The 25334-nt window shown below is 39.4% G+C and overlaps 2 protein-coding genes across 2 annotated transcripts in view; one reads left to right on the top strand and one right to left on the bottom strand.

Annotated features, from left to right (window-relative positions):
- Positions 1-835: 835 nt before the first annotated feature.
- On the bottom strand, positions 836-15028 carry aqp9b (aquaporin 9b). Its single transcript, XM_026168926.1, has 6 exons — positions 14786-15028; positions 13983-14109; positions 10749-10886; positions 10410-10528; positions 9042-9259; positions 836-1885 (listed from the first exon to the last, which is right to left on the bottom strand). The coding sequence occupies exons 1-6, from the start codon at positions 14885-14887 to the stop codon at positions 1723-1725; spliced, it is 867 nt and encodes a 288-aa protein (XP_026024711.1). The 5' UTR covers positions 14888-15028; the 3' UTR covers positions 836-1722.
- A 3504-nt stretch (positions 15029-18532) lies between these two features.
- The window catches only part of aldh1a2 (aldehyde dehydrogenase 1 family, member A2), a 28355-nt gene continuing 21553 nt past the window's right edge, over positions 18533-25334 (top strand). The window contains exon 1 of the mRNA XM_026168940.1: positions 18533-18814. Coding sequence (XP_026024725.1) covers positions 18698-18814 — 117 coding nt within the window. The 5' untranslated portion in view covers positions 18533-18697. The remainder of the gene's footprint in view (positions 18815-25334) is intronic.

Consider the following 25334-nt stretch of genomic DNA (forward strand, 5'->3'; position numbering starts at 1 on the left):
CATGTGATTTCAAACAGCTCTAACATAGAAGTATTAGAAAAATATACAATGAAATATAATCTCACTAATGAACAGTTGCATACATACAGTTAACAGTGCAGCGTTTAATGGACCAGTTCATGCATGGTGCACAGACAAACATCAGAGATTATGTCATCATTATTTCCTGTTTCACAAAACAAACAACTTTTAAGTGCTTTGAGTGCTTTTATATCACTAAACCACTGCGTTGCTGTAAAATGACACTCAGCATAGTAATTATGTGAGAACGGCTATTTTTCTTCAACTGACAGCCAATATCAGCATCCATGCATTAGCAGAGATTATATGCTTCCTGTTTTCTGACAGCAGTGCCTATTCTGAGTGATCCAATCTTCAAGGCTGTGTTTAACGTCATGTTATGCTGAAAAACAGCCTTATGAAGACCAAACAGGTGATGTGATTGGTTTAATTTATTTGTTTGTTTGTCTGGCTTTTTTCTTTACTGCACATATGGCTCAGCCCATCTAAGCAGTGATTCACATATAGATGAGGCATGTCAAACGCATTATACATGGTGGGCCACATGCAGCCCACGTTGATCTTATGTAGTGAAAATGAAACCTGTCGCCTTTCTTTGCTAGCTGGGCTGATTCTGGCCCCCGGGCCTTATGTTTGACACCCCTGTTTTAGAGTATATGAAGATGTAAATTAGATTCTTCAAGGCTGCAAGATCGGGCAAAATTGGACATTTCAAATCATGTCTTAAACAAATACGTATCAAGAGTAAATAGTGCAGATAAGATAATCTCAAAATATCACAAACTAATCTGAATCAAGAGGCTCAATGATTGTGTGCTTTGGAGGGAATTTTCAGCCTTTATTACACATTTCCCACATTAGCTGCGAGAAGGTTTTAATGTAAACAGTTACAGTCAGTGTTTGCATACTGCCTGTGATACAGTGACACTACCGCTACAAAGAACATGAAGGAATTCAGTGACATGTGCTACATTCTTTGCAGAGAAGAAAAGTTTATGCGAGCATACATAAATGAAAATATAAACTTATACCAGTATCGTCATTTTAAGGCTCGACTTTCTACATATACACGTTAAAAAAACAAAACGACAACAGCAAGATGCAGCAATCGTACATTTTTACATGCACGCAAAGGATGGTGTGACACAGAGCGAAGACACTCCACGATACCAATTAATGCCACTACCTAAACATATCATAAATTGCTACCTTTCAGCAGTTTTCAAATACATGCTGTATATTTAATGCCCACTTGTTTGACAGAAGCACATAAAAAAACAATATTGTTCAGAAACTTGGCAAATATTTCTAACAGGAGAAGATGGTCCCAGTTAGGAAATAGGAGATTAAAAATACTGCATAGCTACTGATTAATGCAGAAAAAACACTTTATATAAGGTTTTATTATTATGATACTAAAGAGAATATATTTTTTGTATAGTTGATATATTATTTTAGTCAAATTTGATATATAAAAGAGCCCCTGGAAGATAAACCCTGATACCTGAAGTCGTATAGACTTTAAAAAAAGAGAGACTTTAAAGGCTTCATAAAATATTCATGTGTATATAAATAAATGACTATAAAATGTTCCATTCACGTACATGCTTCATGCAACTATTCACTGTAAATATACTCAGATATTTTTTTATAGTAGAAATAGATTTCAGTTTTCATGCTAACACCTGTTTTTTTTTAGTATTAAGTCATAGTTACGATCTCATATTTGTCCTGGACATTGTTCTGCTCTTGTTTTTCAGGTTCAGGGTGGTGCAGCTCAATGAAGATAAGGTAAACACCTGCTCCCACTGCGCCACCCACCATGGGCCCTACCACAGGAATCCACCACCAGCAGCCTCCAGCTCTGCAGACAGGGGACATACGCAGAGATTATGATGTCACAAAAACACAGCCCCAAACGTATCTGGTCTTATTAAGGATTTAAAAATAAAAATTTGCTTATTGCGCAGTCCTAAAAAACAAACAAACTAGGATCATGAAGTAAAAAGTTTACCATACAGAGAGAGGCTGATGTTAGATTCATGCCGAGGAATCACTAACAAGAGTGAAATTCTAATATTGTTATTTAGACTCTAATAAACGGGATAATCATTAAGACAGACAGCTGACGGAAATGTCTTGTTAGGATTTTAAAAAACACTACAAACAATACGAAAATATTACATTTATGTTTTGGTTTCAAAGAGTAGTTTTATGTTGATTTGCTAGAACTGAGCAGGAACCTCCAGTGCTGAAAAATGTAACAAAAACTGTAGTTCCTCCAGTGGCCACTTGAGGCCAGCTCCAAAAGTGAGTTAAAATCATTCTTCTAATGCTCGACATAGCCATCGTCACATCAGGAATAAACAAAGTTATGACCTGATACAAAAATTTTGTTTTTTACAACTCTGACTTCACTTTGAGTTTCAAAGGTTGGTGCCAGTAGAGTATGAGTTACTTCATGGCTAGGTTTGTAGAGTGTGTTGGACAAACAATATGACTAACATTATTGTTAATTATACCTGTAGACTGCCCAAGAAACCTGAGTGCCAGTTTTGAGTTAAATTCTAGTGGTTTTTGTTTTTCAAATTAATGTTACTTAGCCCTAACTAGCAGATATCTCATTCTGTGAAATGCAACTAGCTAGCATTATCTGATAACTTAGATGTAGCTTCTGGGTCCGAAAACAGGAACCAGTACCCTAAACTTGCATTCCTTTTAATGGCCATCAGGGGGCGAAAGCTATGTTTGCAGAATGACTCACAGTCCAATAGATGTCTCTCTACTGGGACCACAGTAAATACTTTACTGTTGAGTTTATGGTCTTTGGAAGTATTTTCTGGTTATACTGTATAAAGCATTGAGTCCATTTTGTAATGTTTTATAACTTTAAGTTTCAGAAAGGAGGATTATCCAGGAAATATTCATTAGCTGGCAACTTAACAACTTATGAGCCAAAAACAAGTCAGCAGCTAATAAGCATATGGCTTCAAAGTCAGACATACCCCTTATTGTCTCATCTCAAAATGGCTCAAAATGGGACTTCATCAGCTCTGTCCATCTTTTACATACAGTCTGTGGCTAAAACCTGAAGAGTCCGTCTCCGTCCTAAGATAATTAAACCTACCTACCACCACCTTCAATGCTCAGTAGGTAACATGTTTTATCCCATTTTATTGATCTAAGGATTTGCAGGTTTATTGGTGATATTGTGGCCGATTAATCTGTCCACATCACAGTGGGTTCATGGATGATACTGCTATGCTAATATAAGCAATTATGGTGTAACTAGCTACTAGGATTGTCTTTATTTCAGACATAGATGGTGTTTATTACTTGCCTTTGGCTGATGAGTCTCTTGTGTTTGTCCATCTCGCACTGACACATGCTGACACATGTGAGATGGTTTTTTTTGTTGTTGTTTTAACATTTTGAGTTAAAAAAAAAACCCCAAATGGATCAGATGGGAATGAAGATTATAGTCATAATGCCTCAGATAGGCAGATATGCTAGCTATATTTTTGAATCAAAATTGCAACTTGGATGTTGTTTTAAATGCTATAAAAAATAAAAGACTGCAAACATGGCACAAATGCAGCACAATTAATGTTGTATTATTTTTTTTTTCTTTTGTATGATCTCTAATTTTATTAATTAATTAGGTAGGTTAATTAGTAGGTTTAAAAGACATATTGTGAACTGCTTCACTAGTCTCTTTGTTTATGTTAGTATCCTCCTACCGGAGACAAGTTATCCCAGATTACAATAAAGACTAAGAAGCTCTGTTTGTTGGACCAGCTGCTTGTGTCCTCATTTTCACTCTGCCCCCCCCGCAAAGACTCTTTTACTTAGAAGAGGGAGTTAGAGTCTTGTGGGTTAATGTAGCAATAGGTGAAAGGGCTTCAATTAAAAGAGCAGGCCTGAAAGTAAACAAGGTCCAGCAGACGTTCAGGAAGTAGACTTGAGGAGAGAGGCACCCGGATTATAGACTTTAATCTATGGCCACGGCTAAGATGATCAGGCTGGGAGGCAGACACTCAGTGGGTCACATTGACACCATCAAATGCAAATAGTGAGCGAGAAAAGAAACGGAATATCAGGAAATCCTCAGCCCGACTTCCATTTTTTCTTTTGTTTTACTACATGTTGTCTTTTGTTGCATTTTTTTTCCAACAATATCTTTTTTTTTTTTTTTTACATTTTAATGACTTACAAACAGTCCAACATTCTAAATACTACATGAACATACACTCCTCTCAGACAGCAAAAAGAAAACAAAAAAGTCATCAGATTTATCACTCCGTTAAAGGCCTAAATTTATCATTATCCCAAATCAAATGTCATTGCCCTCAGTCCTCGTCCTCCTCAGATAATACAAATCCTTCTACAAAATTCACAAATGGTCTCCACACCTTCTCAAAAACATCCAATTTCCTTTTCAGTATACATGTTATCCGCTCCAATGGCAAAGCCACCATCATTTGTTTTATCCACTGTGTGATACTCGGTTCCCTTGTTCTTTTCCATTTTAGTGCGATTAATCTTTTTGCTTGTAACAAACCCATATCAATAAACATTCTGTCACTTTTTGTGTACTTCATGTTTTCCGGGTACAATCCCAAAATAAGGAAGCCAGGATCCAAAACAACCTCTTTGGATAATATTTGTTTCATAGTTTGTGTTACTGCAACCCAAAAAGAGCCTATCTTCCTGCAATCCCAAATACAATGCCAAAAGTTACCTTTATCTTCATTACATTTATTACAAGTGTCTGGAATATTAGAGTTGTACTTATTTCATTTTTCCGGAGTAACATATATTTGCATTAACCATTTGTATTGCAACAACCTTAGTCTAGAATTAATAGTTTGTTTATGAGCTTTTGCGCAAACCAATGCACATTGTTCCATGGATATGTCCTTCTTTAAATCATTTTTCCAGGCGTTCAACCTTCCCAAAGAATTGTCAGATGTTTTGGACCTAATCTTTTGTTGCATTTTTAATCAGATTTACCACAGTGATACGAACCTCTTCAGTGCATTTCTACCCAGCGAGAAAAGAAACGGAATGTCAGGAAATCCTCAGCCCGACTTCCATTTTTTCTTTTGTTTTGTTGCATTTTTAATCAGATTTACCACAGTGATACGAACCTCTTCAGTGCATTTCTACCCAGCGAGAAAAGAAACGGAATGTCAGGAAATCCTCAGCCCGACTTCCATTTTTTCTTTTGTTTTGTTGCATTTTTAATCAGATTTACCACAGTGATACAAACCTCTTAAGTGCATTTCTACCCATTAGTATAGAAACATTGCTACACATGAGATATTTACGGCTGTAGTGCAGTAACAGATAACACCAGAACATTTATATTTCTCAGGCTTGTTGAAAAAAAAAAATCCAAGTCTGCATTTATATGCCCTATATTATTCAGAGAGCACCTGGGTCTTAGTTTGTGCTCAGACACTTTCAGGTCCAGGGGTTAAAGAGATTGGATCAGGGCACAGCCAATGATGATCGGACGCTGAGGGCAAATCCACAAACAAACAGCACAAACGCTTTGTCTTCAGGCAAACTGTACTATTAAACTGTGTTATGTTGCCAACCCAAAATAAACATTTTGAGTTAAAACCCAGCTGGATCAGATGGGAATGAAGATTATAGGCCTAATGCCTCAGAAAACTGCCATCAGTTCTGAGGGGTACTTTTACAAAAGCTTTAGTTTTGATTTGGTACAAAGAATTTGCTTTGGGCAGAGAAACCCAGAGGATACTGTCTTCATAAAAGGGAAACCTGAGGGAGAATGAAGCAACAACTGGAAAAACTAAACATGACCTGGAATATCTGGAAGCTTGAATCCTACAGGAGTTAGTTAAAAAGCCCAACACTGTATATTTGCCAGCAATTGATGAGATCAGCTCCTGAAAATTCTAATACTTCAGCGTTCAACAGCTGATGTGGTTTTCTAATATCACAAAGATTCTGGGGAGAGATCTTCTAAATTAAGAATAAGAATCTGATTCAACACTCGGAGACTGAGATGAGCCATCAGAGGAGTGTTTTCTAACTCTGTTAGGACCAGAAGTCTAAGTGAAGACGGTGTAAATGATAGTCTGTTCAGTGATACTACTTCTTGGGGTCTCTGTCCAATATTTTCACTACAGACATTACCGATTTGTGAATAGTTGGTCAGACAGCTGACACAAAGTTCACTGTTATAAAGCATTCAGGTAATTTACATGTAGCCAGACAGTTCTGTTTGCACTCCAGTCAAAGTCCAAAGTGAAAGTGAGACATGGAGACACACTGAACCCACGTATGTTTGCAACATGCTGGAAAAATATAAAAGGTACACTTTGATGACACAGCATCATTTTGATGGTGGTTTGGAGTGGTCAGTACTTCTTGATCTTTCTAAGATTAGTAAGTGGTTAATTTAGGAATCCACATACATATTTATGTGGTCTGAAGGGTGCTAAATACAAAAAAACTGTCTCAATTTCCCAAATTTCCAGATAATTTTTGGTTCCAAGAAGCAAAACATTTCACAGAAATGTCACAACACCTGGATTCTGCAGGTTTCTCTAAACTGTTAGGGTTTCTGTCAACTCTAAATTGCCTGTTTGTCATGGTCCTGGGTCGTGTGACCCAGTGTGTTATGCTTAACCTATTTTGATGTTTATTGTTTGCTTAGGTTCTTTAAGGTAGTCCAGTCCTTTTTGTAATTATGTTACCCTTGCATTACGTCTCCCTTGCCCTTCGTGTGTTTATGTCTGTGTGTCTTGTACTGTCAAGTTCATGCTGTCAGTTATGTCACCTCCCCCTGTACTACGTCTCCCCGGTTCATGTCTCATGTTTCCTGTTTTACTTTGAAGGCCTGCATTCACTGTCTGTGTATTCAGCTCACTCCTCCTGTCCTGTCGTTAAGCTCATGTGTGTCAGCTGCGTTCCCATGTGTGGCCACTTCCCCTGATCATCCCTCATGTGTATTTAGTCTCTGTGTTTCTTACAGTCTGTGTCGCGTCGTCTGTGTTCCCACCCTCCGTGTTTCCATGCCTGGTCTGTTGTCTTCCAAGCCATAGCCTCACCATAGTTTGTTCCCAGTTTAGGTTTTTGTTTAGCCACGCCATCCCTGCTGTATTTGCACACCTTGTTTTCAGCCATAATAAAGGCTCGCCTTCTGTTAAAGCTCATTCCTGTCTGTTCACTTGTGTACGCACCTGGGTCCATTACACGCATTCTCCACTCGGTCCGTCACAGCGGACCGTGACACTGTTGTTTTTCTGTGTCTCTATGTCATGAGTGTGTACCCTGTCAGATGCGGGGAGCTCTGTGTGCAACCTTCATGACCCTTTAAATCACTTCTTAGAGGGAGGAGAGAAATTTTACAGAACATTGCACTGTTGTTAAAAATTCTTTGTTCGAACATTTACATATAGAAAGTATTAAAGCACAACTTTTTTCTTTTTTTCTAATTGCACTGATAACACCCCGCCTGAAACCAGTGGGATGCACCTGACAGTTACAGCTGAGTTTAATATCATCTTCCACATAGAAACGTGTCCTGAGCTCCTGACTGAGTCTTCATTGAGTCAGGACTGACTCACATGGGTAAGAGGGAGTGGGAGCAAAGTTGTCATGCTCTGAGAGTTCAGGATACTTAACGGGTTGGCCTAAATACTGCGTGAGACACCTGCTGGTATTTCAGGATAAATCCACCAGTTTGTTGCGACTGGGGCACAAACAGTCCTAAACTTTAGTTTTAAAATCAGGGAAGTATGAAGTGAAATGTTGTCTGTGCTAAACACAGAGATCGATGATGTATGATTTTCTCCATTCCTCAGTTTTTCCATAAACTTACTTAGAGAATGGATGTGTAACCTCCTTACATTTGCAACGTTTTTCTCTTTGATTATTTTTCTTCATTCTTTATTTTATATACAGATCTTTTAGGTTTACTGGAGGATTTGCTTGGGTTATTAGGGTGTTGGATTGTTAGACGGTGCTTTAGCTTGGCTTGCTTAAAACCGAAGAGAGATCTGTCAATAAAGCCAAAATCAACATATAAATCAACATCATCGTGTCACAGCTTCAAAAATGTTTCCATCCTGCCAATGACGCTATCTTCCCAGAGCATAGCCAACAGTTTGACGATTAGCCGTTTTCGTGGCGATGATTAATTGAACGCTTTTGTAGCAACTTTGAAATAATATTTCTCAACTTGTTAGAATTTCCTTTGGCTCACAGATAGCATGAGGGAATTGGGGTCAAAATGATGTATTTGTTTTTTATAAGGGGTGTTAAATATATTTTTAAGTTAGTGGAGATTAATCAAAGAACCCCACTTTAACTACTGCATATACCGATGGACAGATGGACTTACATGAATGCACATGTGACAGTTAGTTTTCATCTTTTATAGCAGCTGTTACTAGTGATTTAAAATACCCCAAAAAGTGCCATTAATGTAGTAAGTAAGATAAGATAAGATAAGATAAGATAAGATAAGATAAGATAAGATAAGATAAATAGATGCAGCATAACCTAACACTAATAATACTATGCAAAAAATAGACAAAAAATATGTAAGTGTATATTATAATATACATAGTGCAGTGGTTGAGTGTTAATAACAGCAGGTATTGAGTACTGCACACTACATGTGTAGACAAAATAACCCTTTTTGTGATCTTCCAAATCTGATTAAAACCTTTTTGTGGAAAAACACAAAACAGGACCAGCTGAAGGTAAAAAGGAATAAAACTGAGGAACATCCAGTTGTTTCATTTCAGTAACAAAGCGCTGAATATTTTATATCTATCTGCATTGGATTGCCCTCTGCTCCTCGCTCTCATTGAAATATTAATTCAGTTGTCACAGGACTGAAGATGGTGCAAATGCTGCTCATCATGTGCAATAAGAACAGAAACTCAATAAATGAAATTCTTCCCAAAGTCTCAATAAAATGCACTTAACAGTCGATAACAACCACCTTTTGTTTAAATATCAGACAGCTAAGTTACCTGAAAACTTCCATGCCCCATCCAGCCAAAGCTGTGAAGAAACGGGGGCCAAGGTCTCGAGCCGGGTTGATTGGATAGCCACAGTTCAGACTCATGGACACTCCAATGCCTGCGATGATCAGGCCAATACTCAGAGGCTCCATGCCCTTTGGAGCGCCGATATTCTTCCTGTCAGTGATAGCCAGGATGCATATGACCAGTGCAGCGGTTGCAATTACCTTAAACAATAAAAAATAAGGCAGTTAGCACAACTCTGAACATATTTGCTATAGTTGCTGCTGCAGCTGCTGCAGTGTTTGAAGGACTTCACTGTACATTAAATATATTCCATAATGAGATAATAACAGGAATATTATTTGATGATTATTTGATGTTAGTTTATTTAATATCATGTTTATCAACAATATAAGCATATTATGACACACTTATTGTTAAAACATCTCTAAAACAGTGAACATGTCAGTTAATTTGGAAATGTTATTATACTTTTGCATACCCATGTTACAGTAGTGTTTGTGCTGTTGGCAAACTGACATACTGTATCTCATTTAGAAAATAATAAGTAGGGTTGGTGGGTCTTTTTTTTACTCCAGATTATCTTTAACCATGTCATGTCTTTTTTGGGCGCACTGCAATGATGAGGTTCTCCTCTATCACATAAATGCCATTGTTAGGTGGTTGCCAGGCAACATGATGGCATCATGATATATGATAGTATTCAAATTTTAAACTAAATGAACATAACTGCTGTGAAATTTTGTATACAGTGTTACAGGCCTGGATAATTTGCTTGGGGTTGCTTGGCAACATGATGGTGATGATGATGTCATGTCTGATATAGATAAGAACCTTCAGCCGCCTGAAATGTACCTTTGTATCCCTGATCATGGAGGAGGAGTTTGCGGACAAAAAGGTTTGGTGTATTATAATAAAATGTCTTATATATAATTTTTTCTTTTTTGGATTATTAATTTTATATAAAAGAAATTAATATTTTGTAAGGTTATAATTCACATTGATTCAATAACATGTTTTGTTTTGTCTTTTTAGGCTTATCAGGCCATTTATATAGCTTGTAAAGGTCTATCAAATGTTATGCTTTTACTAAAAGGGTAAGTCTGGCCAAGCTCTTTTACCTCAATTATATATCTAAAGCTCAATGTATTACGGTAGGTTTCATAAACACACATGATTTGAAAATATATTTGCTTTCTGCTCTTACTTGTGTATGCATGTAGTCCCAAACTCAGGGCACTTCTACTTCTACATCCACAATATACTGTGATCAACTGACAAAAATATGTAAAGGAGTGTAAAAGTCATTAAGATCTAAATTACAAAATATAAGTGACAGGTCTAAAGGCCCACCTGATCACCAAGCCCGTTTAGGACAGACAGATGTTTTGAAGGATAGCTTGCAAATATGGTGGCTGTGGCATTTTCACCTGTAACAATAAATTCTCCTTTGGTAAAGTCCATCAAAGCATCTGCAAAAGAAATGTTTATAAAATTACTGCCATGAAGCTCATCTAATATTTAAAAAAGAATTCAGGCATTAAAACAGTATCAACTATAATAATGAGAAGCATCATTGTTTCGGCTCTTTAACATGTACATCTGGTTTGTGATTATTGTTATTGTTGGATGGTTATTCCGGGTTTCCTCAGAAAAATCCTGCCTTTTGGTACTGGCGAAATTTACACCCACCATAATACAATCCATAGACGGCACATGATCCAACAAAAGCCCCCAGGAATTGTGCTGCCACGTATATGGGGAACTTCTTTAGAGGCAGCTTCCCCAGGATCAGCATGGCCAGAGAGACTGCCGGGTTCACATGGGCTCCTGGAACAATGCAACAATGCATTAGGAACATAGCATTGCAGCATTTACAAGTCAAAGATGAGAAACAATAGTAATCAACAATGATTTTATGACACAAAAAAGCTTTGGCAAAAATTAAGACCTGTTTTCTATGATGAATGATGGCCACACAGTTCTCAAAGCCCTATAACCTCAAACACTGAGTTTATCACTCTGAATACTTTGCATTGAGCATGAGACTCTTATATTACACCTAGGCTCACTGTAAGGCTGTTTTTTAAAAAAATAATCAAAGCAGATCCAGCATGGCTACAGACGTCATTAACTTCTTTATTCCATAGTCTTCTTCCTTGTTAAGCTACATCAGGCCTTTCTCCCCTCCCCCACATCATGAAATATTCCCCTAGACCTGCAAACAAACTTAGATTTGTGAAATTGACGGAGTTACCCTTTAAACGATAATTATCAAATGTTGATTGACAAATTAATTGACTAACCATTTAAGCTCTAAATCAGATGTCAAACATCTGAGACCAAAGAGGAGGACTTGGCCAGGCATTTAAAAGTCTCTTATGTCTTACCAGATGAGGTGAAACCAGTGTGCAGTAGATTAAAACACTTAGTGACGTCCTGTCTGATCATTTCATGCTTGTGATCAAACCCTCTGCTAACAATCTTCAGGATACTTTCAAACAAAGGGCACCGGGTTTGTGTGCCTTCAGAGTCAATACTTTTTCTTCTGCATTGTCCTGAAGAGGCGTGTTTGAACACATTCCAGCCAATTGTTATTGGGCTGTGATGGCAGTGTGGGGTCATTTATTTAACACTCTGGGTTCTTGGCTTTGACCTAGATGTGGTAACACCACTGGGGGTATCGGCCATGCGCCCATTGTTAATCTCCCCATCCTGTTCACAAACACAGACCACGACAACCAGCCAGACCTGCCTGTCTGAATTGCATCTGACATAATCTGCCTGAATCTGCTTAAGGCACACGTAGGCTGCGGGTCATTAGAGTGACCATGATGTGTCACACTTACCGTATACTGTCATCTAAAATCTCAGACTACAAAGTGAAAACAATTGTGTTTTCTTCTCCTATGGAGCCTCCCTGCCAGGGAAGCCTAGAAAGCCAGGCTTGCCACACCTGACTCCCCTCCTCTCCAGAGACCCATGCCCCAGTAAAGCTCATTAGTCCAATACCTATGATCATCTTCAGAGATGTCGTTGGACAGAAGATTCCCACTGAGCCGTGGACCCCAGGGCTGAATGGCTCAGTCATGCAGCAAAAGCTCTTCATATATTAACCTTGCTGTCCTCAAGTTTTTCAGCGACTCTTCTGAAGCTTTAAACTATTCTTATTAATCATGTCGCGCAAGTAAAACTGAACCATGAGTCTCAGTGCTCACAGCAATCATCCCTAACAGCAAAAAAAAAAAAAAAAAAAAAGGAATGGAAATAGGTGGAAAAAAGTAAAGAAAAGGCAGGAAAAATTCAACCACATTATGGGTGTTGAGCTTGCGTAGTTAACCAAATACTAAGACCTTTAACGAAGTACAGCCTACATGACATTAATATTTATATATATATATATATTTATATTTATAAATTCTTTTAATGTCGCAGGCCACATACAACATACATGGGATCTTAAGTGGGCCATATTGGACCAGTAAAACTATGCGATAAGTGTGTGAAATTACAGACAAACTTCTGGTTGTTCATTACTCAGACTGTCCTGTAATTATGAAATATAAAGTTTTTAATTCACTGAAAATTTCAATGTTTTGTTTGCTTTTGTAACTGTGAAGTCACTGTAAAGTAAAACCAAGCAAACAAAAAATCAGTTTTTATGGCAGATGGTGAAAAAACATGTACTTTTTAATCATTTGATTGTTTAACCATAAATTGCTTTGGTTCGGGCCAGATTGGAGTCTTTGCTGGGCCGATTCTGGCCCCCAGGCCGTATGTTTGGCTTCCTTGATTTAGCGTAAATTGGATATTTCAGTCTTTGATTCTTAAAAAATAATAATAATTTTTAAAAAATGAATTCACTTATTATACTATGTTTGTTTGTTTTTTGTTTTTAAAAACCCAAATTTTATTTATGAAACTCTGTCTTCTCCAAAGCCAAAAACAAACTCTGAAGCCTGCAAAGAATTGCACACGTAACCCTCATGAAACAGCAAATATTCACTTTTAAACAAAGGTGCTGGTAAGCTCATGTTACCACTGAACTTGCCGCTTCCCCTTACTTCAGATACATTAAACTTTTCTTTTCAGCGGTGACTAAGCCTTCAGATGCCACAGCATTTATATAATCTCTTATTTCAGCCTTGAAGCTTTTTCCCCTTCAAATACTGATGAAATGTCCATACATCTCATGGAGTCTGCACAATGCAACCCTTGACACACTGGATACTGTAATCACTGATTAATGGACGCTCACTTTGGCTCAGACAGCCTGTGAGAAGCACCGTGACATTTAACAACTATCCCCTTCTATCCCTGTCATTGCTGGCAAAGCCGAGCAGGGTCTGCTTAATCCTCAAGGAATGCACCCGATAAAGTCCCATTGGTGCAAAATTTCCAGACTTAGACCATTCAGACTACTATTAAACAGAAATGTAGCCCATTAGAGAGGATAATTAAATAATGGCAGTAATTTAGTGTCACAAGGATCATAAAAATATAAACTTTACATTAAGACCTGTGTGTTATCATTTAAACACAGAGAAAAGTCATCTGGAGCAGAGTGACCTTCATTACCAGCCTAGTTTTGTTTTCCAGGGTGAATTATTAAGTAACGTTAAGTATTTTATATAAGAAAACAACTGAATTAGTGAGGGAAAACAATGTGACAACAAATTGAAACTAGCATTTTTATCATGTGCCTGCAGGTAGACCCTAAACACATAGTTATTACACAATTATGTGTCTGTATTGTGGGAATGTGTCCTTTCCTTTGTTACTTTTGTTACTTTTAAACTCAGTATTTTGGCTGTTTTTAACATTTGAGTGACCAAAACAATCGATTCATCTGCTAACAATCTGATATTCAAATTGTTAGTTGTTTAAAAAAAGGGGCGACATAATTAACGCGAGGGGAACTTTTACCTGACACTCCCCCTGCAATATAGACGGCCATCATGACTCCAAGAGTGAAACCAATGTGGACGCTCAATATGTCACCGAGACCTGCTCTGCTCAGGACCATCTGGGCCACCGAACCACATCCAAAGAGCTGGAACACAAACAAGAACAGAAACGTAAACAGCAGAGGCAGAGAGGCTCACTGTGTTTAATTTAATTGGTCCAATTATACCCACCATTAACACTAGCCCCCTTTGACCACCATCTGCAGCAATTAGTACAATTTGTAGCTGGAAACAGTAATGAGTCCCCCACTTAATTAGGTAAAGGGTGTGGGTGATTTAAAGGCAAATAAAAAAGGAAGCTGTTGATGGTGTGTCACAGGCTTTGGAGGTCGGGGTGGACAGGTGGATAGAGGAACATAACTGTAAAGCAGGCCACCGCTTGAATGAATGAAAACACCAGGGTGGGAAATAAACACCCCCCCCCCCCCCCCCCCCACATGTGACATAAGAATTATGATGAAATAACATATTTGCAAATTTTCAAAATTTGTAGAGCGGGATGCCTTTGCTTGCCTGAAGAGAAACATTCCCTAAATCAGAAACATTTTGTTGTGATTTTTACAGTCTGTCAGCAGCAAATCAAAGCTGAGCACATGAAAGACAAAGATATTTTCAAGATATATAGTCTGTTAATAGACTCATGACAGACAGCAGTTACAGTCCCTGGAGACCCAGTTTGACACCTTATTATCATAGGCTGCTGGCTCGCAGCTTTAAAGCGTCTATTTAAGCTGGATGACAGGTGCAAAGGGAGGTACTCACTATCAGGAAAAATATCCCCAGAAACTCCGCCAGGAACTCCTTAAAGATGTCTCGCCTCAGGCCAAGTTTCTCCTTCATCTTCCTCCTGTATTCGTTTTCCATTTTCCCCTGCGGCTTCCTTCTTGATGTCTTCCTTGTGACACAACAAACAGCTAACAGCTCTGATGGAGTCTCCGTGAAACACTGGCGGTGTAGGTTGTCGCCTCCCACTCGGTGCGCTCGGACCGCGCAGGCTGACAGCGATGTTAAGCTTTCTCAATCCGTTTCCCTTGGTGACCACAAGAGGTCTACTTCTACTTCAACAGGGTTTTTTTTCCAGCTGCTTTCACTGAATTTTCAAATCTCACTTGAAGTTGTAAAAACAAAAATTGAAATGCTTCCTGTGCACAACACCAAGAGCACCAGCGCACATTTTTTAACACAGCTAAGCCAATGTGACATCACCTGCCTACCACCTGAACGGTTACTAAATTGTAATTGGCTAGTTTTACAGCACAAAATATGCTGGGGTTATTTATTGTGCAAGTCACCACGACGGCCGAAATCTGTCGATCCTGCAGGTGTAAGTCACACGAGAATGTGGATTGTAAAACAAATTTAGCCACGGCGAGAGGAGGTCAGCACAACGATGCACGGGCGTGCAGACGATGGTTGCAACATGCAAGCCAGTTATTCCCAAGTTACGCTGCAAAGGGATGCAATAAATGCAAGAATTTCTGGAAAAAGGAGCGACATGATGAGATTCCCAGCAACATTTTGTTGCTATATGCACACGTAGGCCAATGCTTTCTTTCTACCACACGTTTTTGGGCACTGACGGTCTGTGTGTTTTGTTCAGTGCTGGGTACAAATGTATTTGTTCTTTATATTTTCCCCTTGTTTTTGCTCAATATTGTATGTGTTACGTGATCATCGCAGGGCAGTTGATTTCCCCTCACGTGTTAGCGCTCTTTTGCTTTACAAGTTATAGGTTGAACCATGTGCTCAGCATCGGAATTAAACACACAACAGCGGCCAGTTATCTTTCCTCTTAGAGATTTAGAACCACAGCACATCCAGTGTCAGTGAAAACATGTCGGGCCACTTTTCAGAAATTATCATAAGTCACTTGTAGCACATTCAGTGACGCAAATTATGAATTTTGGCACAAAGAGTCTGAGCCAGTTACGGCATTTTGCAGCTTAAATAAAGATTTCTACTGCATGTATAGACGGTACTAAGCAACTGATCTTATGTGAAGAGAACTTTAAAGTTTTAATTTGAAATATACAAAAGGCAAAAAATGCTAAATATGCTCCTCAAATAACATAACATTTTATACTTAAGTTCCATGGGAAATGTGACCTAAAAGCACACATATTTTACTTTACACCCATACAATTTCAAAGGTGCAACAGTTCTAAAAAAATCTCTTATTTTAATGAGCTCTAGCTGAGGGATTTACTTATAAGTACATTTAAATATAACCCTATAAAACGGATTTTTCTATTGGGCGTTTAGAGGATTTTTTAAAAGCCCAAACAGACTAGTTTTATTTATTTTATTTATTTTGAAAGACTTTCGGGTCTGAAGTTACATTTAAAAAACATTATGTGTGTGTATTTTAACAGAACGTGATAGGAATTACAGGCTTCTCTATTTGGTGCTCGAGCAGCCGCCTTACATCAACATATGTTAAACCTTTAAATAACAAGCAGCTTTGTCTCGGTTTAAACCATAAAATCAAATTATTTATGCAAAGTAGACGAACTAGTGCACAGGGGGAGTTAGAGTTAAGATATTTACAAATGTGTGCGCCATCAAATAACCAAATAAAACTGAGAATAGTTTAAAAATTAAAATATTAAAAAATATGTTTAATCTACCGAGTATAAGAGGTTAACCTCGGTTAAGGGTTGAACAGATTATCTTCAGCCTCGTTTCTTGATTTAATGCGTCTTTCCATCAGTATTATTACGCTTGTTTTTTGTTTGTTTTTTTACATTTTTAATCTCACTTATGGGAAAAAATTGAGTCCATAAAAAAATTTGGTTGATTTTGTGAATAAAATATTTCGTAACTTTCAGAGGTCTTCACCACCATCCATTAGTCGCGTATTTACTCTCTGTAATTCGTTTGGGGGGCAACTGGGAGCGATGCTGGTTCATTTCGGGGGACACTCACCTCTGTTTTCTCTCTGAAATGCTTTCCCACTCACCTTCTTTCAGCCTTCCTTCAGGAGGGTTTGCGCTCCTTGCACTCATCCTGGGCTTTCGGTCATGCCTCCATTTGTTATCGTTTCGTGTTCCCATCACTTCAGCTTATCGAGTCGCTCTCTCCAATTATTCAGACTCATGTAAACGTGTGTGACCCTGCAGAGTCCTGGGCTCTCTCCGTCCAACAGAGGGAGCTCCATGAAAACATTTGAAGTGTTGAAGTGGCGGCTACACGTTTGTCACACCGTCTCCCCGGTATGCCTTATCTTCCGTTCACTGCGCTCTGTGAAAAGGTGAGACGACAGGCTGAGAATGGGATGTTTTGACTCCATTAATCAATGTCACAGTTTCGGAGCCGTCCTCTTTGATGTGAAACAGACACTTGGAGAGTGTCGCCCATGCTGTGAGAAAAAGAGTGATGTGCTGATGGAGAAAAAGCATCCTGCGGGGATTTGCAAATTATGGACCTACATCTGTCTCAAACTCCTTTGTGCTGTCAAGAGGCCCGCGTTATGAAATCTGAAATTCACGCCTCTTCAGTAAGCCCTGCTAGATACACTTTCTCCCCCCACGCCGTTTCTTCACATTTCCGCCAAACTTAATGAGCAGATAATCGTAAATAAGCACCTCATTCACCCACAAACTGCTGAGTGAGTGACGTCACATTTAAGTATGACGGTCTATTTGTTGTGGATGTGTTAATACGCGTGGATTTTCTTTAAATCCTTTAGTTTTCCCAGATAGGGCCTCTTTCGGCTAATTGGAGGATGTATATTGGCCGGTTTTGAAGGAGGCGCTGGAAGGAATTATCACCTACAGGACAAATCTGTGCCAACAATACCCCGCACGCAGGAACAATTGCTCCAGTGCGCATTTGCATGACATCTCAGGCCGTGGGGAGGTTGTGTTAGGCAAATAGGACTACATGGTGACTGTGAGGCGAAAGGTGGTGCGACACTTTAATGTCACTTAGGAAAAGGTTAATGACGGTGTAAGTGTGAGGTTATGGTGTGCTTTATGTATGAGGGGTTGTTTTGTTGACTGTGGGATCCGAGAGACAGAGTTAACTTTTAATCTGAGCCGAAGCAAGGCGCTTAAAGGGCTCAGAAAGACCGATATTTGCACATTTACAACTGCAAGACAACAGGGCAAACTCCGTTTGCGGCGAAGGAGCAAGCGATAAGCTCCAGAAACTAATGGACCCTGTTGCGAGACTGGTTTACCCAACAAATATGTTGGCTATTACGCTTTAGTAACTCTCTGTTTCCCTGAAGGGCCCATTTATATTAACTATATAAACTTGGCATAGCTTTTACATGCTGAATTGTTATTACCATTGAGTAATACTACACTTGTGACTATCATAACAATCCATTTCAGACTTTCTCGAGTATGAGCGTGGTCTATTTGTACATGTAACAGGATGAATTAGTGTAGAAAAGCGTCAGCTGTTGGTGAGTGAGAACACTGGAAACTGAGTGCACCGGGAGTGTGAGGTGGGTGGGGTGGATGTGTTCCTCCTCCTTAACACGCATGGCTTTATGTAAATGCTTGAATTTATTTTTCAAAAGGACAGCCCTTTTCTTTACCCAATGAAAATGAACCGCTGCTGACACCTGGCTATAAACCCAGGAAGGAGTCCAAAATCTCAATCAGAACTGTGCTGAAAAAACCCAGAGAGGCGCAGGCAGGCAAGACGAGCGCAGAGACGGCCGCGATGACTTCCAGTAAGATCGAGATCCCGGGAGAGGTGAAGAGCGACCCCGCTGCTCTCATGGCATCGCTCCAGCTGATGCCCTCACCGGTGCCCAACCCGGAGATCAAGTATACCAAGGTCTGTGTCTCTCCACAAACCGCCGCCGACCGAGCAGAGTTTATTTTACGCGTAACGACTCACAGCCTGTACGCGCAGATCTTAAACCTAAACTTGGAAATCTTTAGAAGTAAAGCGAGTTTGTGAGTCAGCAGCTGGAGCTTCAGTGTCAGAGCGTGTGGCTGAAAGCAGACTAGAGGTGATGAAAAATGATCCAGCAGAACTTTAGAGCTTTAAACCTGGCGCGCTGCAACTTTTAATTAGATTGTTTTTCCGCTCGCACGCGCTCAGAGATGATCATTAAATCTTAAACAATCCGTGCGCGACTCACTGAAGCGGTGACGAGCGTGTGGCTGATAAAACACGTTTGATTAATATTTTTAGATTGTTGTGTTCTCTAGATAGGCCCATCGCTTCGTGCGTTTTGAAACACAACTGGTTTCCTAACACAGTTCAGCCTTTTTGTTCTTAAAAAAAATTAAACATGGTTAATTGGCCTGGTTTTGCTTGTAGTTAAAAGTGCGCATGGTGCACAACGGCTATGATTTTAAGTAGACGCCAACAACGTATTAACAAAGGGCGTGTCATAGTTTGACCGTGTTTTAAGAAGTGCACCACATGCTAAACTTTTACAACACTGAGTCACGTGGCCAATTTTTTCCGCCGTTTTAATGTAGTTTTTATATTTATTCCATCTGGAATACATTATCCCTAATATCACAGGCCAACCTCATTCCAGGTTACAGCGTGGGAAAACAATTTATAAAATATACTTTAAAGGGGTATAAAATAATGATACTGGGAGACTTGAACCATGTATTGAACCACTGGTTTTTATTTAGTCTATTTTTATTTTCCTTCCTATGTGTTCTCGTCATATTCACTGAGTCGATTTACTGTTATTATTACGGCCCAGGATCATATTAGGCATCAGCTAAAAAGAAAAAAAAACCCGCAACCAAAATAGTTTCTACCTGATCTTTAAGCATTTTTCTATTAATGACATGAGTGATGGCAGCACACTCAGGTCAAATGTTTCCGTTTCTTTTATCTAAGAACAACATATTTAGTGAGGAAATAGTTTAGAATTAAAATTTATTTAAAATATATTTTCTATTGTTCTTTCCTTTTTCTTTTCTTTCTTTTTAAAGATATATATATATATATATATATATATATATATATATATATATATATATATATATATATATATATATATATATATATATATATATGGTGAACTGCTTAATCCTGCTTGAATAAATAGATGTCTCTTAAAAAAACAAAACAAAAAAACATTAATTAATCGGATGATGTCACTTTAAGCCTCTGGGCTTTGAAAGTGAGTCTTCACCCACCACAAGTGATGAGTCACATGAAAAACTGGCATGATATGAGTTGTTTTGATTTGGTTTGATGTCTAGACTATCTTCATTCTTTCAGTTTTATTTTTTATTCATGCTTATGTTGCTGCACTTTTAGGTAAATTCACAGTATCAGTAGCAGAGGTTTGATCATCAGTCTGAGCAGCCTGATTGTGTCTTGCTGCACTTTGTCGCTACTAAAACAGTCTTTTAGCTGCAGAACAAGTGTTTTTATGATTGTAAGATTAAAGGGCATCTCGTGCAGAGGACAGGCTGATGATAATGTGGTGGAAGTTCATTTGCTTTTATAATTGCTCTGCGTTAACACATACCTCAGTGTTTTAAGTGCAAAGGGCACACTACTGCTGCCCTGTAAAGACAATGGTGTGTGTTGTCCTGCTAAAAGCTTTTCATTCCCTCTCAGTGCAGAATGTTAGTTAAAGGAGTGGAAACAACAGTGTACAGGAGGAAATTTAGGAAGCGACTTGGTGAATTAACCCCCAGGAATTTGGATCATCCAGTCCCTGATGGTTTGGTGGACATAGGGGGCAGAAGGGCCCTGATTTATGGGCACCCCTGGCGTGGACTCTCCTCACACCCTGTTCCTGTTCTCCTCCCTGCTGACTGCAAAGGAATCAGCCCACATTGTTCACTGATGCAGTCCTTTTCCCTCAAATATGATTTTTAAACACATTTTCTGCAACATAAAGGCATCTGAAACTTTTTCCAACTTAATGAGAATTCAAAAACTTTAATCAAACTTTGATCGCAGTGACTTTTCTTTGCTTTGCAATGCAAAGATCAGATGACTCCGGAAGCAGAGATATGCTGATCCATTATCGTGCTTCAACAGATCTATAACAGGGAAGCATTTGATTAAAACAAAAGGGATAGTTCAGCCAAGGTTTGCCCCTTGTCCTTTTCACCAAGTCACAAACCACTCACAGTGAAATTGTGTGATCGTATCAAGATATCTTCCTGCTTGGATGCAAATCATATTAAAGTGGCATTTATAGTTTTTTAATACCTTCAGGAGACTTTGTAGTTTTAATAAATACTCTAAAACCTTGAAAAGAAAGCATACCCCCTCCCATCCTCTACCCCCACATTTCTATTATTAAAAGGATCCAACAGCTGGGTTACAAGACAGAAAGAGTTTAAAGCCTGATATTACCACAACGGAAGCCATAAATAAGAGGACGATGATAGCTATTTATTGACATTTTCCACTTGTGCCAGAAGTGGAGAGGAGAAAGACTGATAAATAATTAAGGAGAAAGTATCCCTGCTCTTTGTAGCAGGTGATACTTGTGGCTTTGTTGTGGTTTTTCACACTGTTGAGTGGTAATGACTTGTTAAAACAGACACTCGGTGGGACAAATTTAACAAGAAAGGCCCAGCTTTGTTTCTTCTGCTGTGGATGAAGAGTCTATAAAATGTTTTTACATGTGGTGAGAAGAGAGGATTTAGAGGTATTTTACGACATTTTTATTTAGTTATTCTTAAACGTTTGCACATGTCTTGTCTTTCTGATATTATAGAGACTTTATTAGAGACTAGAAACTACAAGAATGCTCCACAAATGTTAATATTAAGCTTCTGATAAAAATGCACTTTTGTATTTGTGTTCATAGCACAAATAAAGTGAGAACGCATCTGAAGAATTGACAAGGACCAGATTCAGTGGCCTTGTTCACCGTCTGAGTTACAGATCTCTTAATCTAATCAAGTTATAAATTTTCATTGTTGCTTTACTCGTGGTGGCATTAGTGCACTTTCACCATAGGAACCTGTGCAGAGCCCCTCTGATGAAGACCCATGAATTTGTAAAGCAGTCTATGCACAGACATCCACTCAGTGTGGATGAATAAGAGACTCCATCAATCTGTCACTGATTGAGATAGTACAGATGGAGGCTTGGGGCTCCCCGATGCTAGGTGCTGTCCACCGGGGTGTAAATTATGACCCTGCCTCACTGTGTGGGTTAGTGGCCCTGCCTTGCCAGAGTCTGACCTGCAGTTCTGGAGTTTTTCACTTCAAAACCACCATCTTACCGCGATCAAGATCAAACAGAGGCAAAGTTAGTGGATACTGTGCAACTAAATGATTTATCACAACGAGCACAGCAAGATCCCCTCCCTCCTTTCTGTGCCTTTGCTTTCACAATCTCCTCGTTCGCACACACATGGCTGCGTACTCTCTAAAACACATCTCTTTGATTGTGACAGGGTAAGTGTGCACCGCCATTAATGTGTCCATTGGTGTGAAATGCCTGCTTGTGCAGCGAGTGTAAATTATCATCTTAGCAGACACGTCAACATCATGTCCCCTGTCTCTTAATCACTTTTTAAGGAAGAGCAGTGACAGCGAGGTTACCCTGTTAACTTCCCATACCTTCAGTCTGCGGCCCTCCTGACAAGAAAACGTGTAAATCCTTACGGTGTCATTATGAAAAACACTTGGCTTCATAAATCTGTTGGAATGGGCTCTTTTTCGCCGGCGAGCACAACACGACACAGCAGAGACCGCTTTTCTAGATGTTTATTTGTCCGTGGAAAAAAAGCATGACATTTCTTTATAAATTACTTCCTCCTTGTCCAGTGATCCCATGAGTGAAACTATGTTAAAACGTTCTTTAAAACCTCCCTTGACCTGAAATATAAAGAGTGGTTAAGTACACAGGAAACCCATCAAACCTCAAATGGTAGAAAAAACACCACGAGTGAGAGGAGAGGTCAGTTTTATTGTTGATTCATGGAAATTAAGCCGCACATGGTCTCGAGGTTTTTTTTCTTTGTTTTATTTTGCTCTGTCTTTCATTAGGACTGCAGATTAAGCTCTTCTAGGTTTTGCAGTAAATAATATTCATATTGAGTCTGATAAAAATTGAGCGTTAGTGTTGGGATTCATTGCCGGCCGAATAAATCTGCCCAGAAACGTTGTCACACTGGCACCAGCATCACTTCTGGGGATGTTATTAGAAAGGTGTGCGTTGTGTTAAGCTTGTTTCTTGCTTAACGTCGTTGTCAGGACAAACAGCCTTTATCAGTTGCCTACTCAAATTGACAAGACAAAGGCGTTTGCCAGGCAGTGACAATGAGGCCGCCCTCGCCAAACCCGAGAGGGCAGGGTGGCATTGTCTCTGGGTGTGTGAATGAAAAACATGAAGGCTCCACGGTGTCAGACATGTGGAGAGGAGTAGGAGAAAAAAAAAGAAAAAAAGAAAATACCAGCTGGTCTCCACTTTCACATGCTCTCCACTCACTTGTAACAGTAGTAATTATAAGAGTTTTGAACGCCATCCAAAACCAGAAAGGAAATAGAGGTCCTGTGATAGGGGAGGATATGAAACTTCCTGCGCAGACGAGTGTTGCAGGTGCCCGTAGGATTCATCTGGCTGTGGAATCTTGGCGTGTTGTGTGTAAACACACACGTATGTAAACCTTCACACACACACACACGCGCGCACACACACAGACGCCCCTAAACCCCCGCGCCCCCTCTGTCCAACCGACGAGAAACGAGTAGCCTTACATATTCTTTCAGCATGTGAGCTGTGAGAAGAAGCAAAGAGCCAAACAGATGTTTTGTTGGCTGCATGAAGTATTTTGGCATTTCATACTTCCCGTTACAGTTCACTCCGAAAAAATGAATCGACACAAATACCGCACAAAGTTTTTATTAACGTGGAAAAAAAGAAGGAAAAAAAGGAAAAGTCGGTATCGTTTACATTTTAAACTTTGTGTAACATGAACAAATCCTGGTTTTAACGTTAATTTATTTGTTGTTGTTTTTTGTAATTACAGAAAATTAAAGCTGAATTGAAAAAAATACAATCTTAAATTGTAGTTGTTTATATTGTGCCTCATCTTTTTGTGATCCCCATCCCTCGCAGGCTCGTACCGGATGATGGGACCGGCGATTTTTATAGAAAAGCAAGAGATTTGCTAAATGTTTGCAGCTGCTCTGTGACCCATGCAGAAAGCCCTGACCTATAGGCTTACTCATCCACATCAGGCCTCCTCGTTATTATTCAAGCAACATATATTGGACTCAGTTTTAATCCTCTCTCCCATTTGTATAAAAAGCTGCAGAACTAGATCTTTAAAGAGTTTTTCATACCTCTAGTTTAAAATGAAATATAGAGTAAATAAAACCTGGGATTATTTGTATCCATATTAATTATTTTCTTTCATCTTGCGTGCACTTTTGGGATTTTAGGCCCTGAATGGCAGCACAGACTTTCATAAACATGAACCTATCATGTGAAGTGATAGTAACGACCCCGCAGGGAATGGGAAAGAAAACACAATTAGTCATTTGAAAATGTGAACCCTTGCACTTGCTTTTTCATCCTTGCGTTCTTTGCCCCTCGTCCAAATGATCCTAAAAGCAATTTTAAGAAACCTTGAGAGTTGATTTACGACTCCAGCCTGTCATCTTAATCAAGTCTCTCAATGGAACGAGACAAAAGTCTAACACCAGTCCGAGCCCAGCGAGAGGGCTGAGCCAAACGGCGTCTGACAGTTGTCCTTTTCTGGCTGTGATTTAGGTGGGGCCTGCTCCACTGTTGTCGTGCTTCATCCGTTCTCCTTTAGCAGCATCTTGTGAGAGGGGTTACGCCATGCATAAAGCTACCCATGGTCTGCATTCTTGCTCGGACTGTTGAGGCTGTCAGGGGGCTCCTCTGATTTAGGGCGCCCCACTTCAGTGGCCCCTATAAATTTAAAAACTAATTCAGTGCTCTACAGGACTTTTTGTTTTTGTAGCTGGCCCTCTGCTCCTTATTGTTACTGACAATTTTATGAAGTGCTCTTAATGAGCAGCAGATTAAAGGTGGCCTCTGATGGTAGGCGCCTGAGAATACCAGGCTGGTAGAGGGAGAAGTTACTCAGGCCTTTGTGTGGGGGACGGTTTGGGGGTAAGCAGTGCAAAGGAATGATAGGAAAATGATCGTGTACTGTATTTTTTTGCCTTGTGAAGTGGTACATGGAGATACTGAACACCTTAAACACGTGAATGCGAGGTAATCAGATGCAGAGTCCACATTATGAGCCAGTGAGCCGTGGGAATGATACGGAGGAGGGATTGAGGGAGGGAGGGGGGCAGAGTGATGTGTTTTTACTGTGACTCCAACGGTTTTCAGGAACTTCGGCATTTTATACCAGCCTGAAAGT

The sequence above is a fragment of the Astatotilapia calliptera genome, chromosome 1 (assembly GCF_900246225.1).
Source record: "Astatotilapia calliptera chromosome 1, fAstCal1.2, whole genome shotgun sequence".
Classification (NCBI taxonomy): domain Eukaryota; kingdom Metazoa; phylum Chordata; class Actinopteri; order Cichliformes; family Cichlidae; genus Astatotilapia; species Astatotilapia calliptera.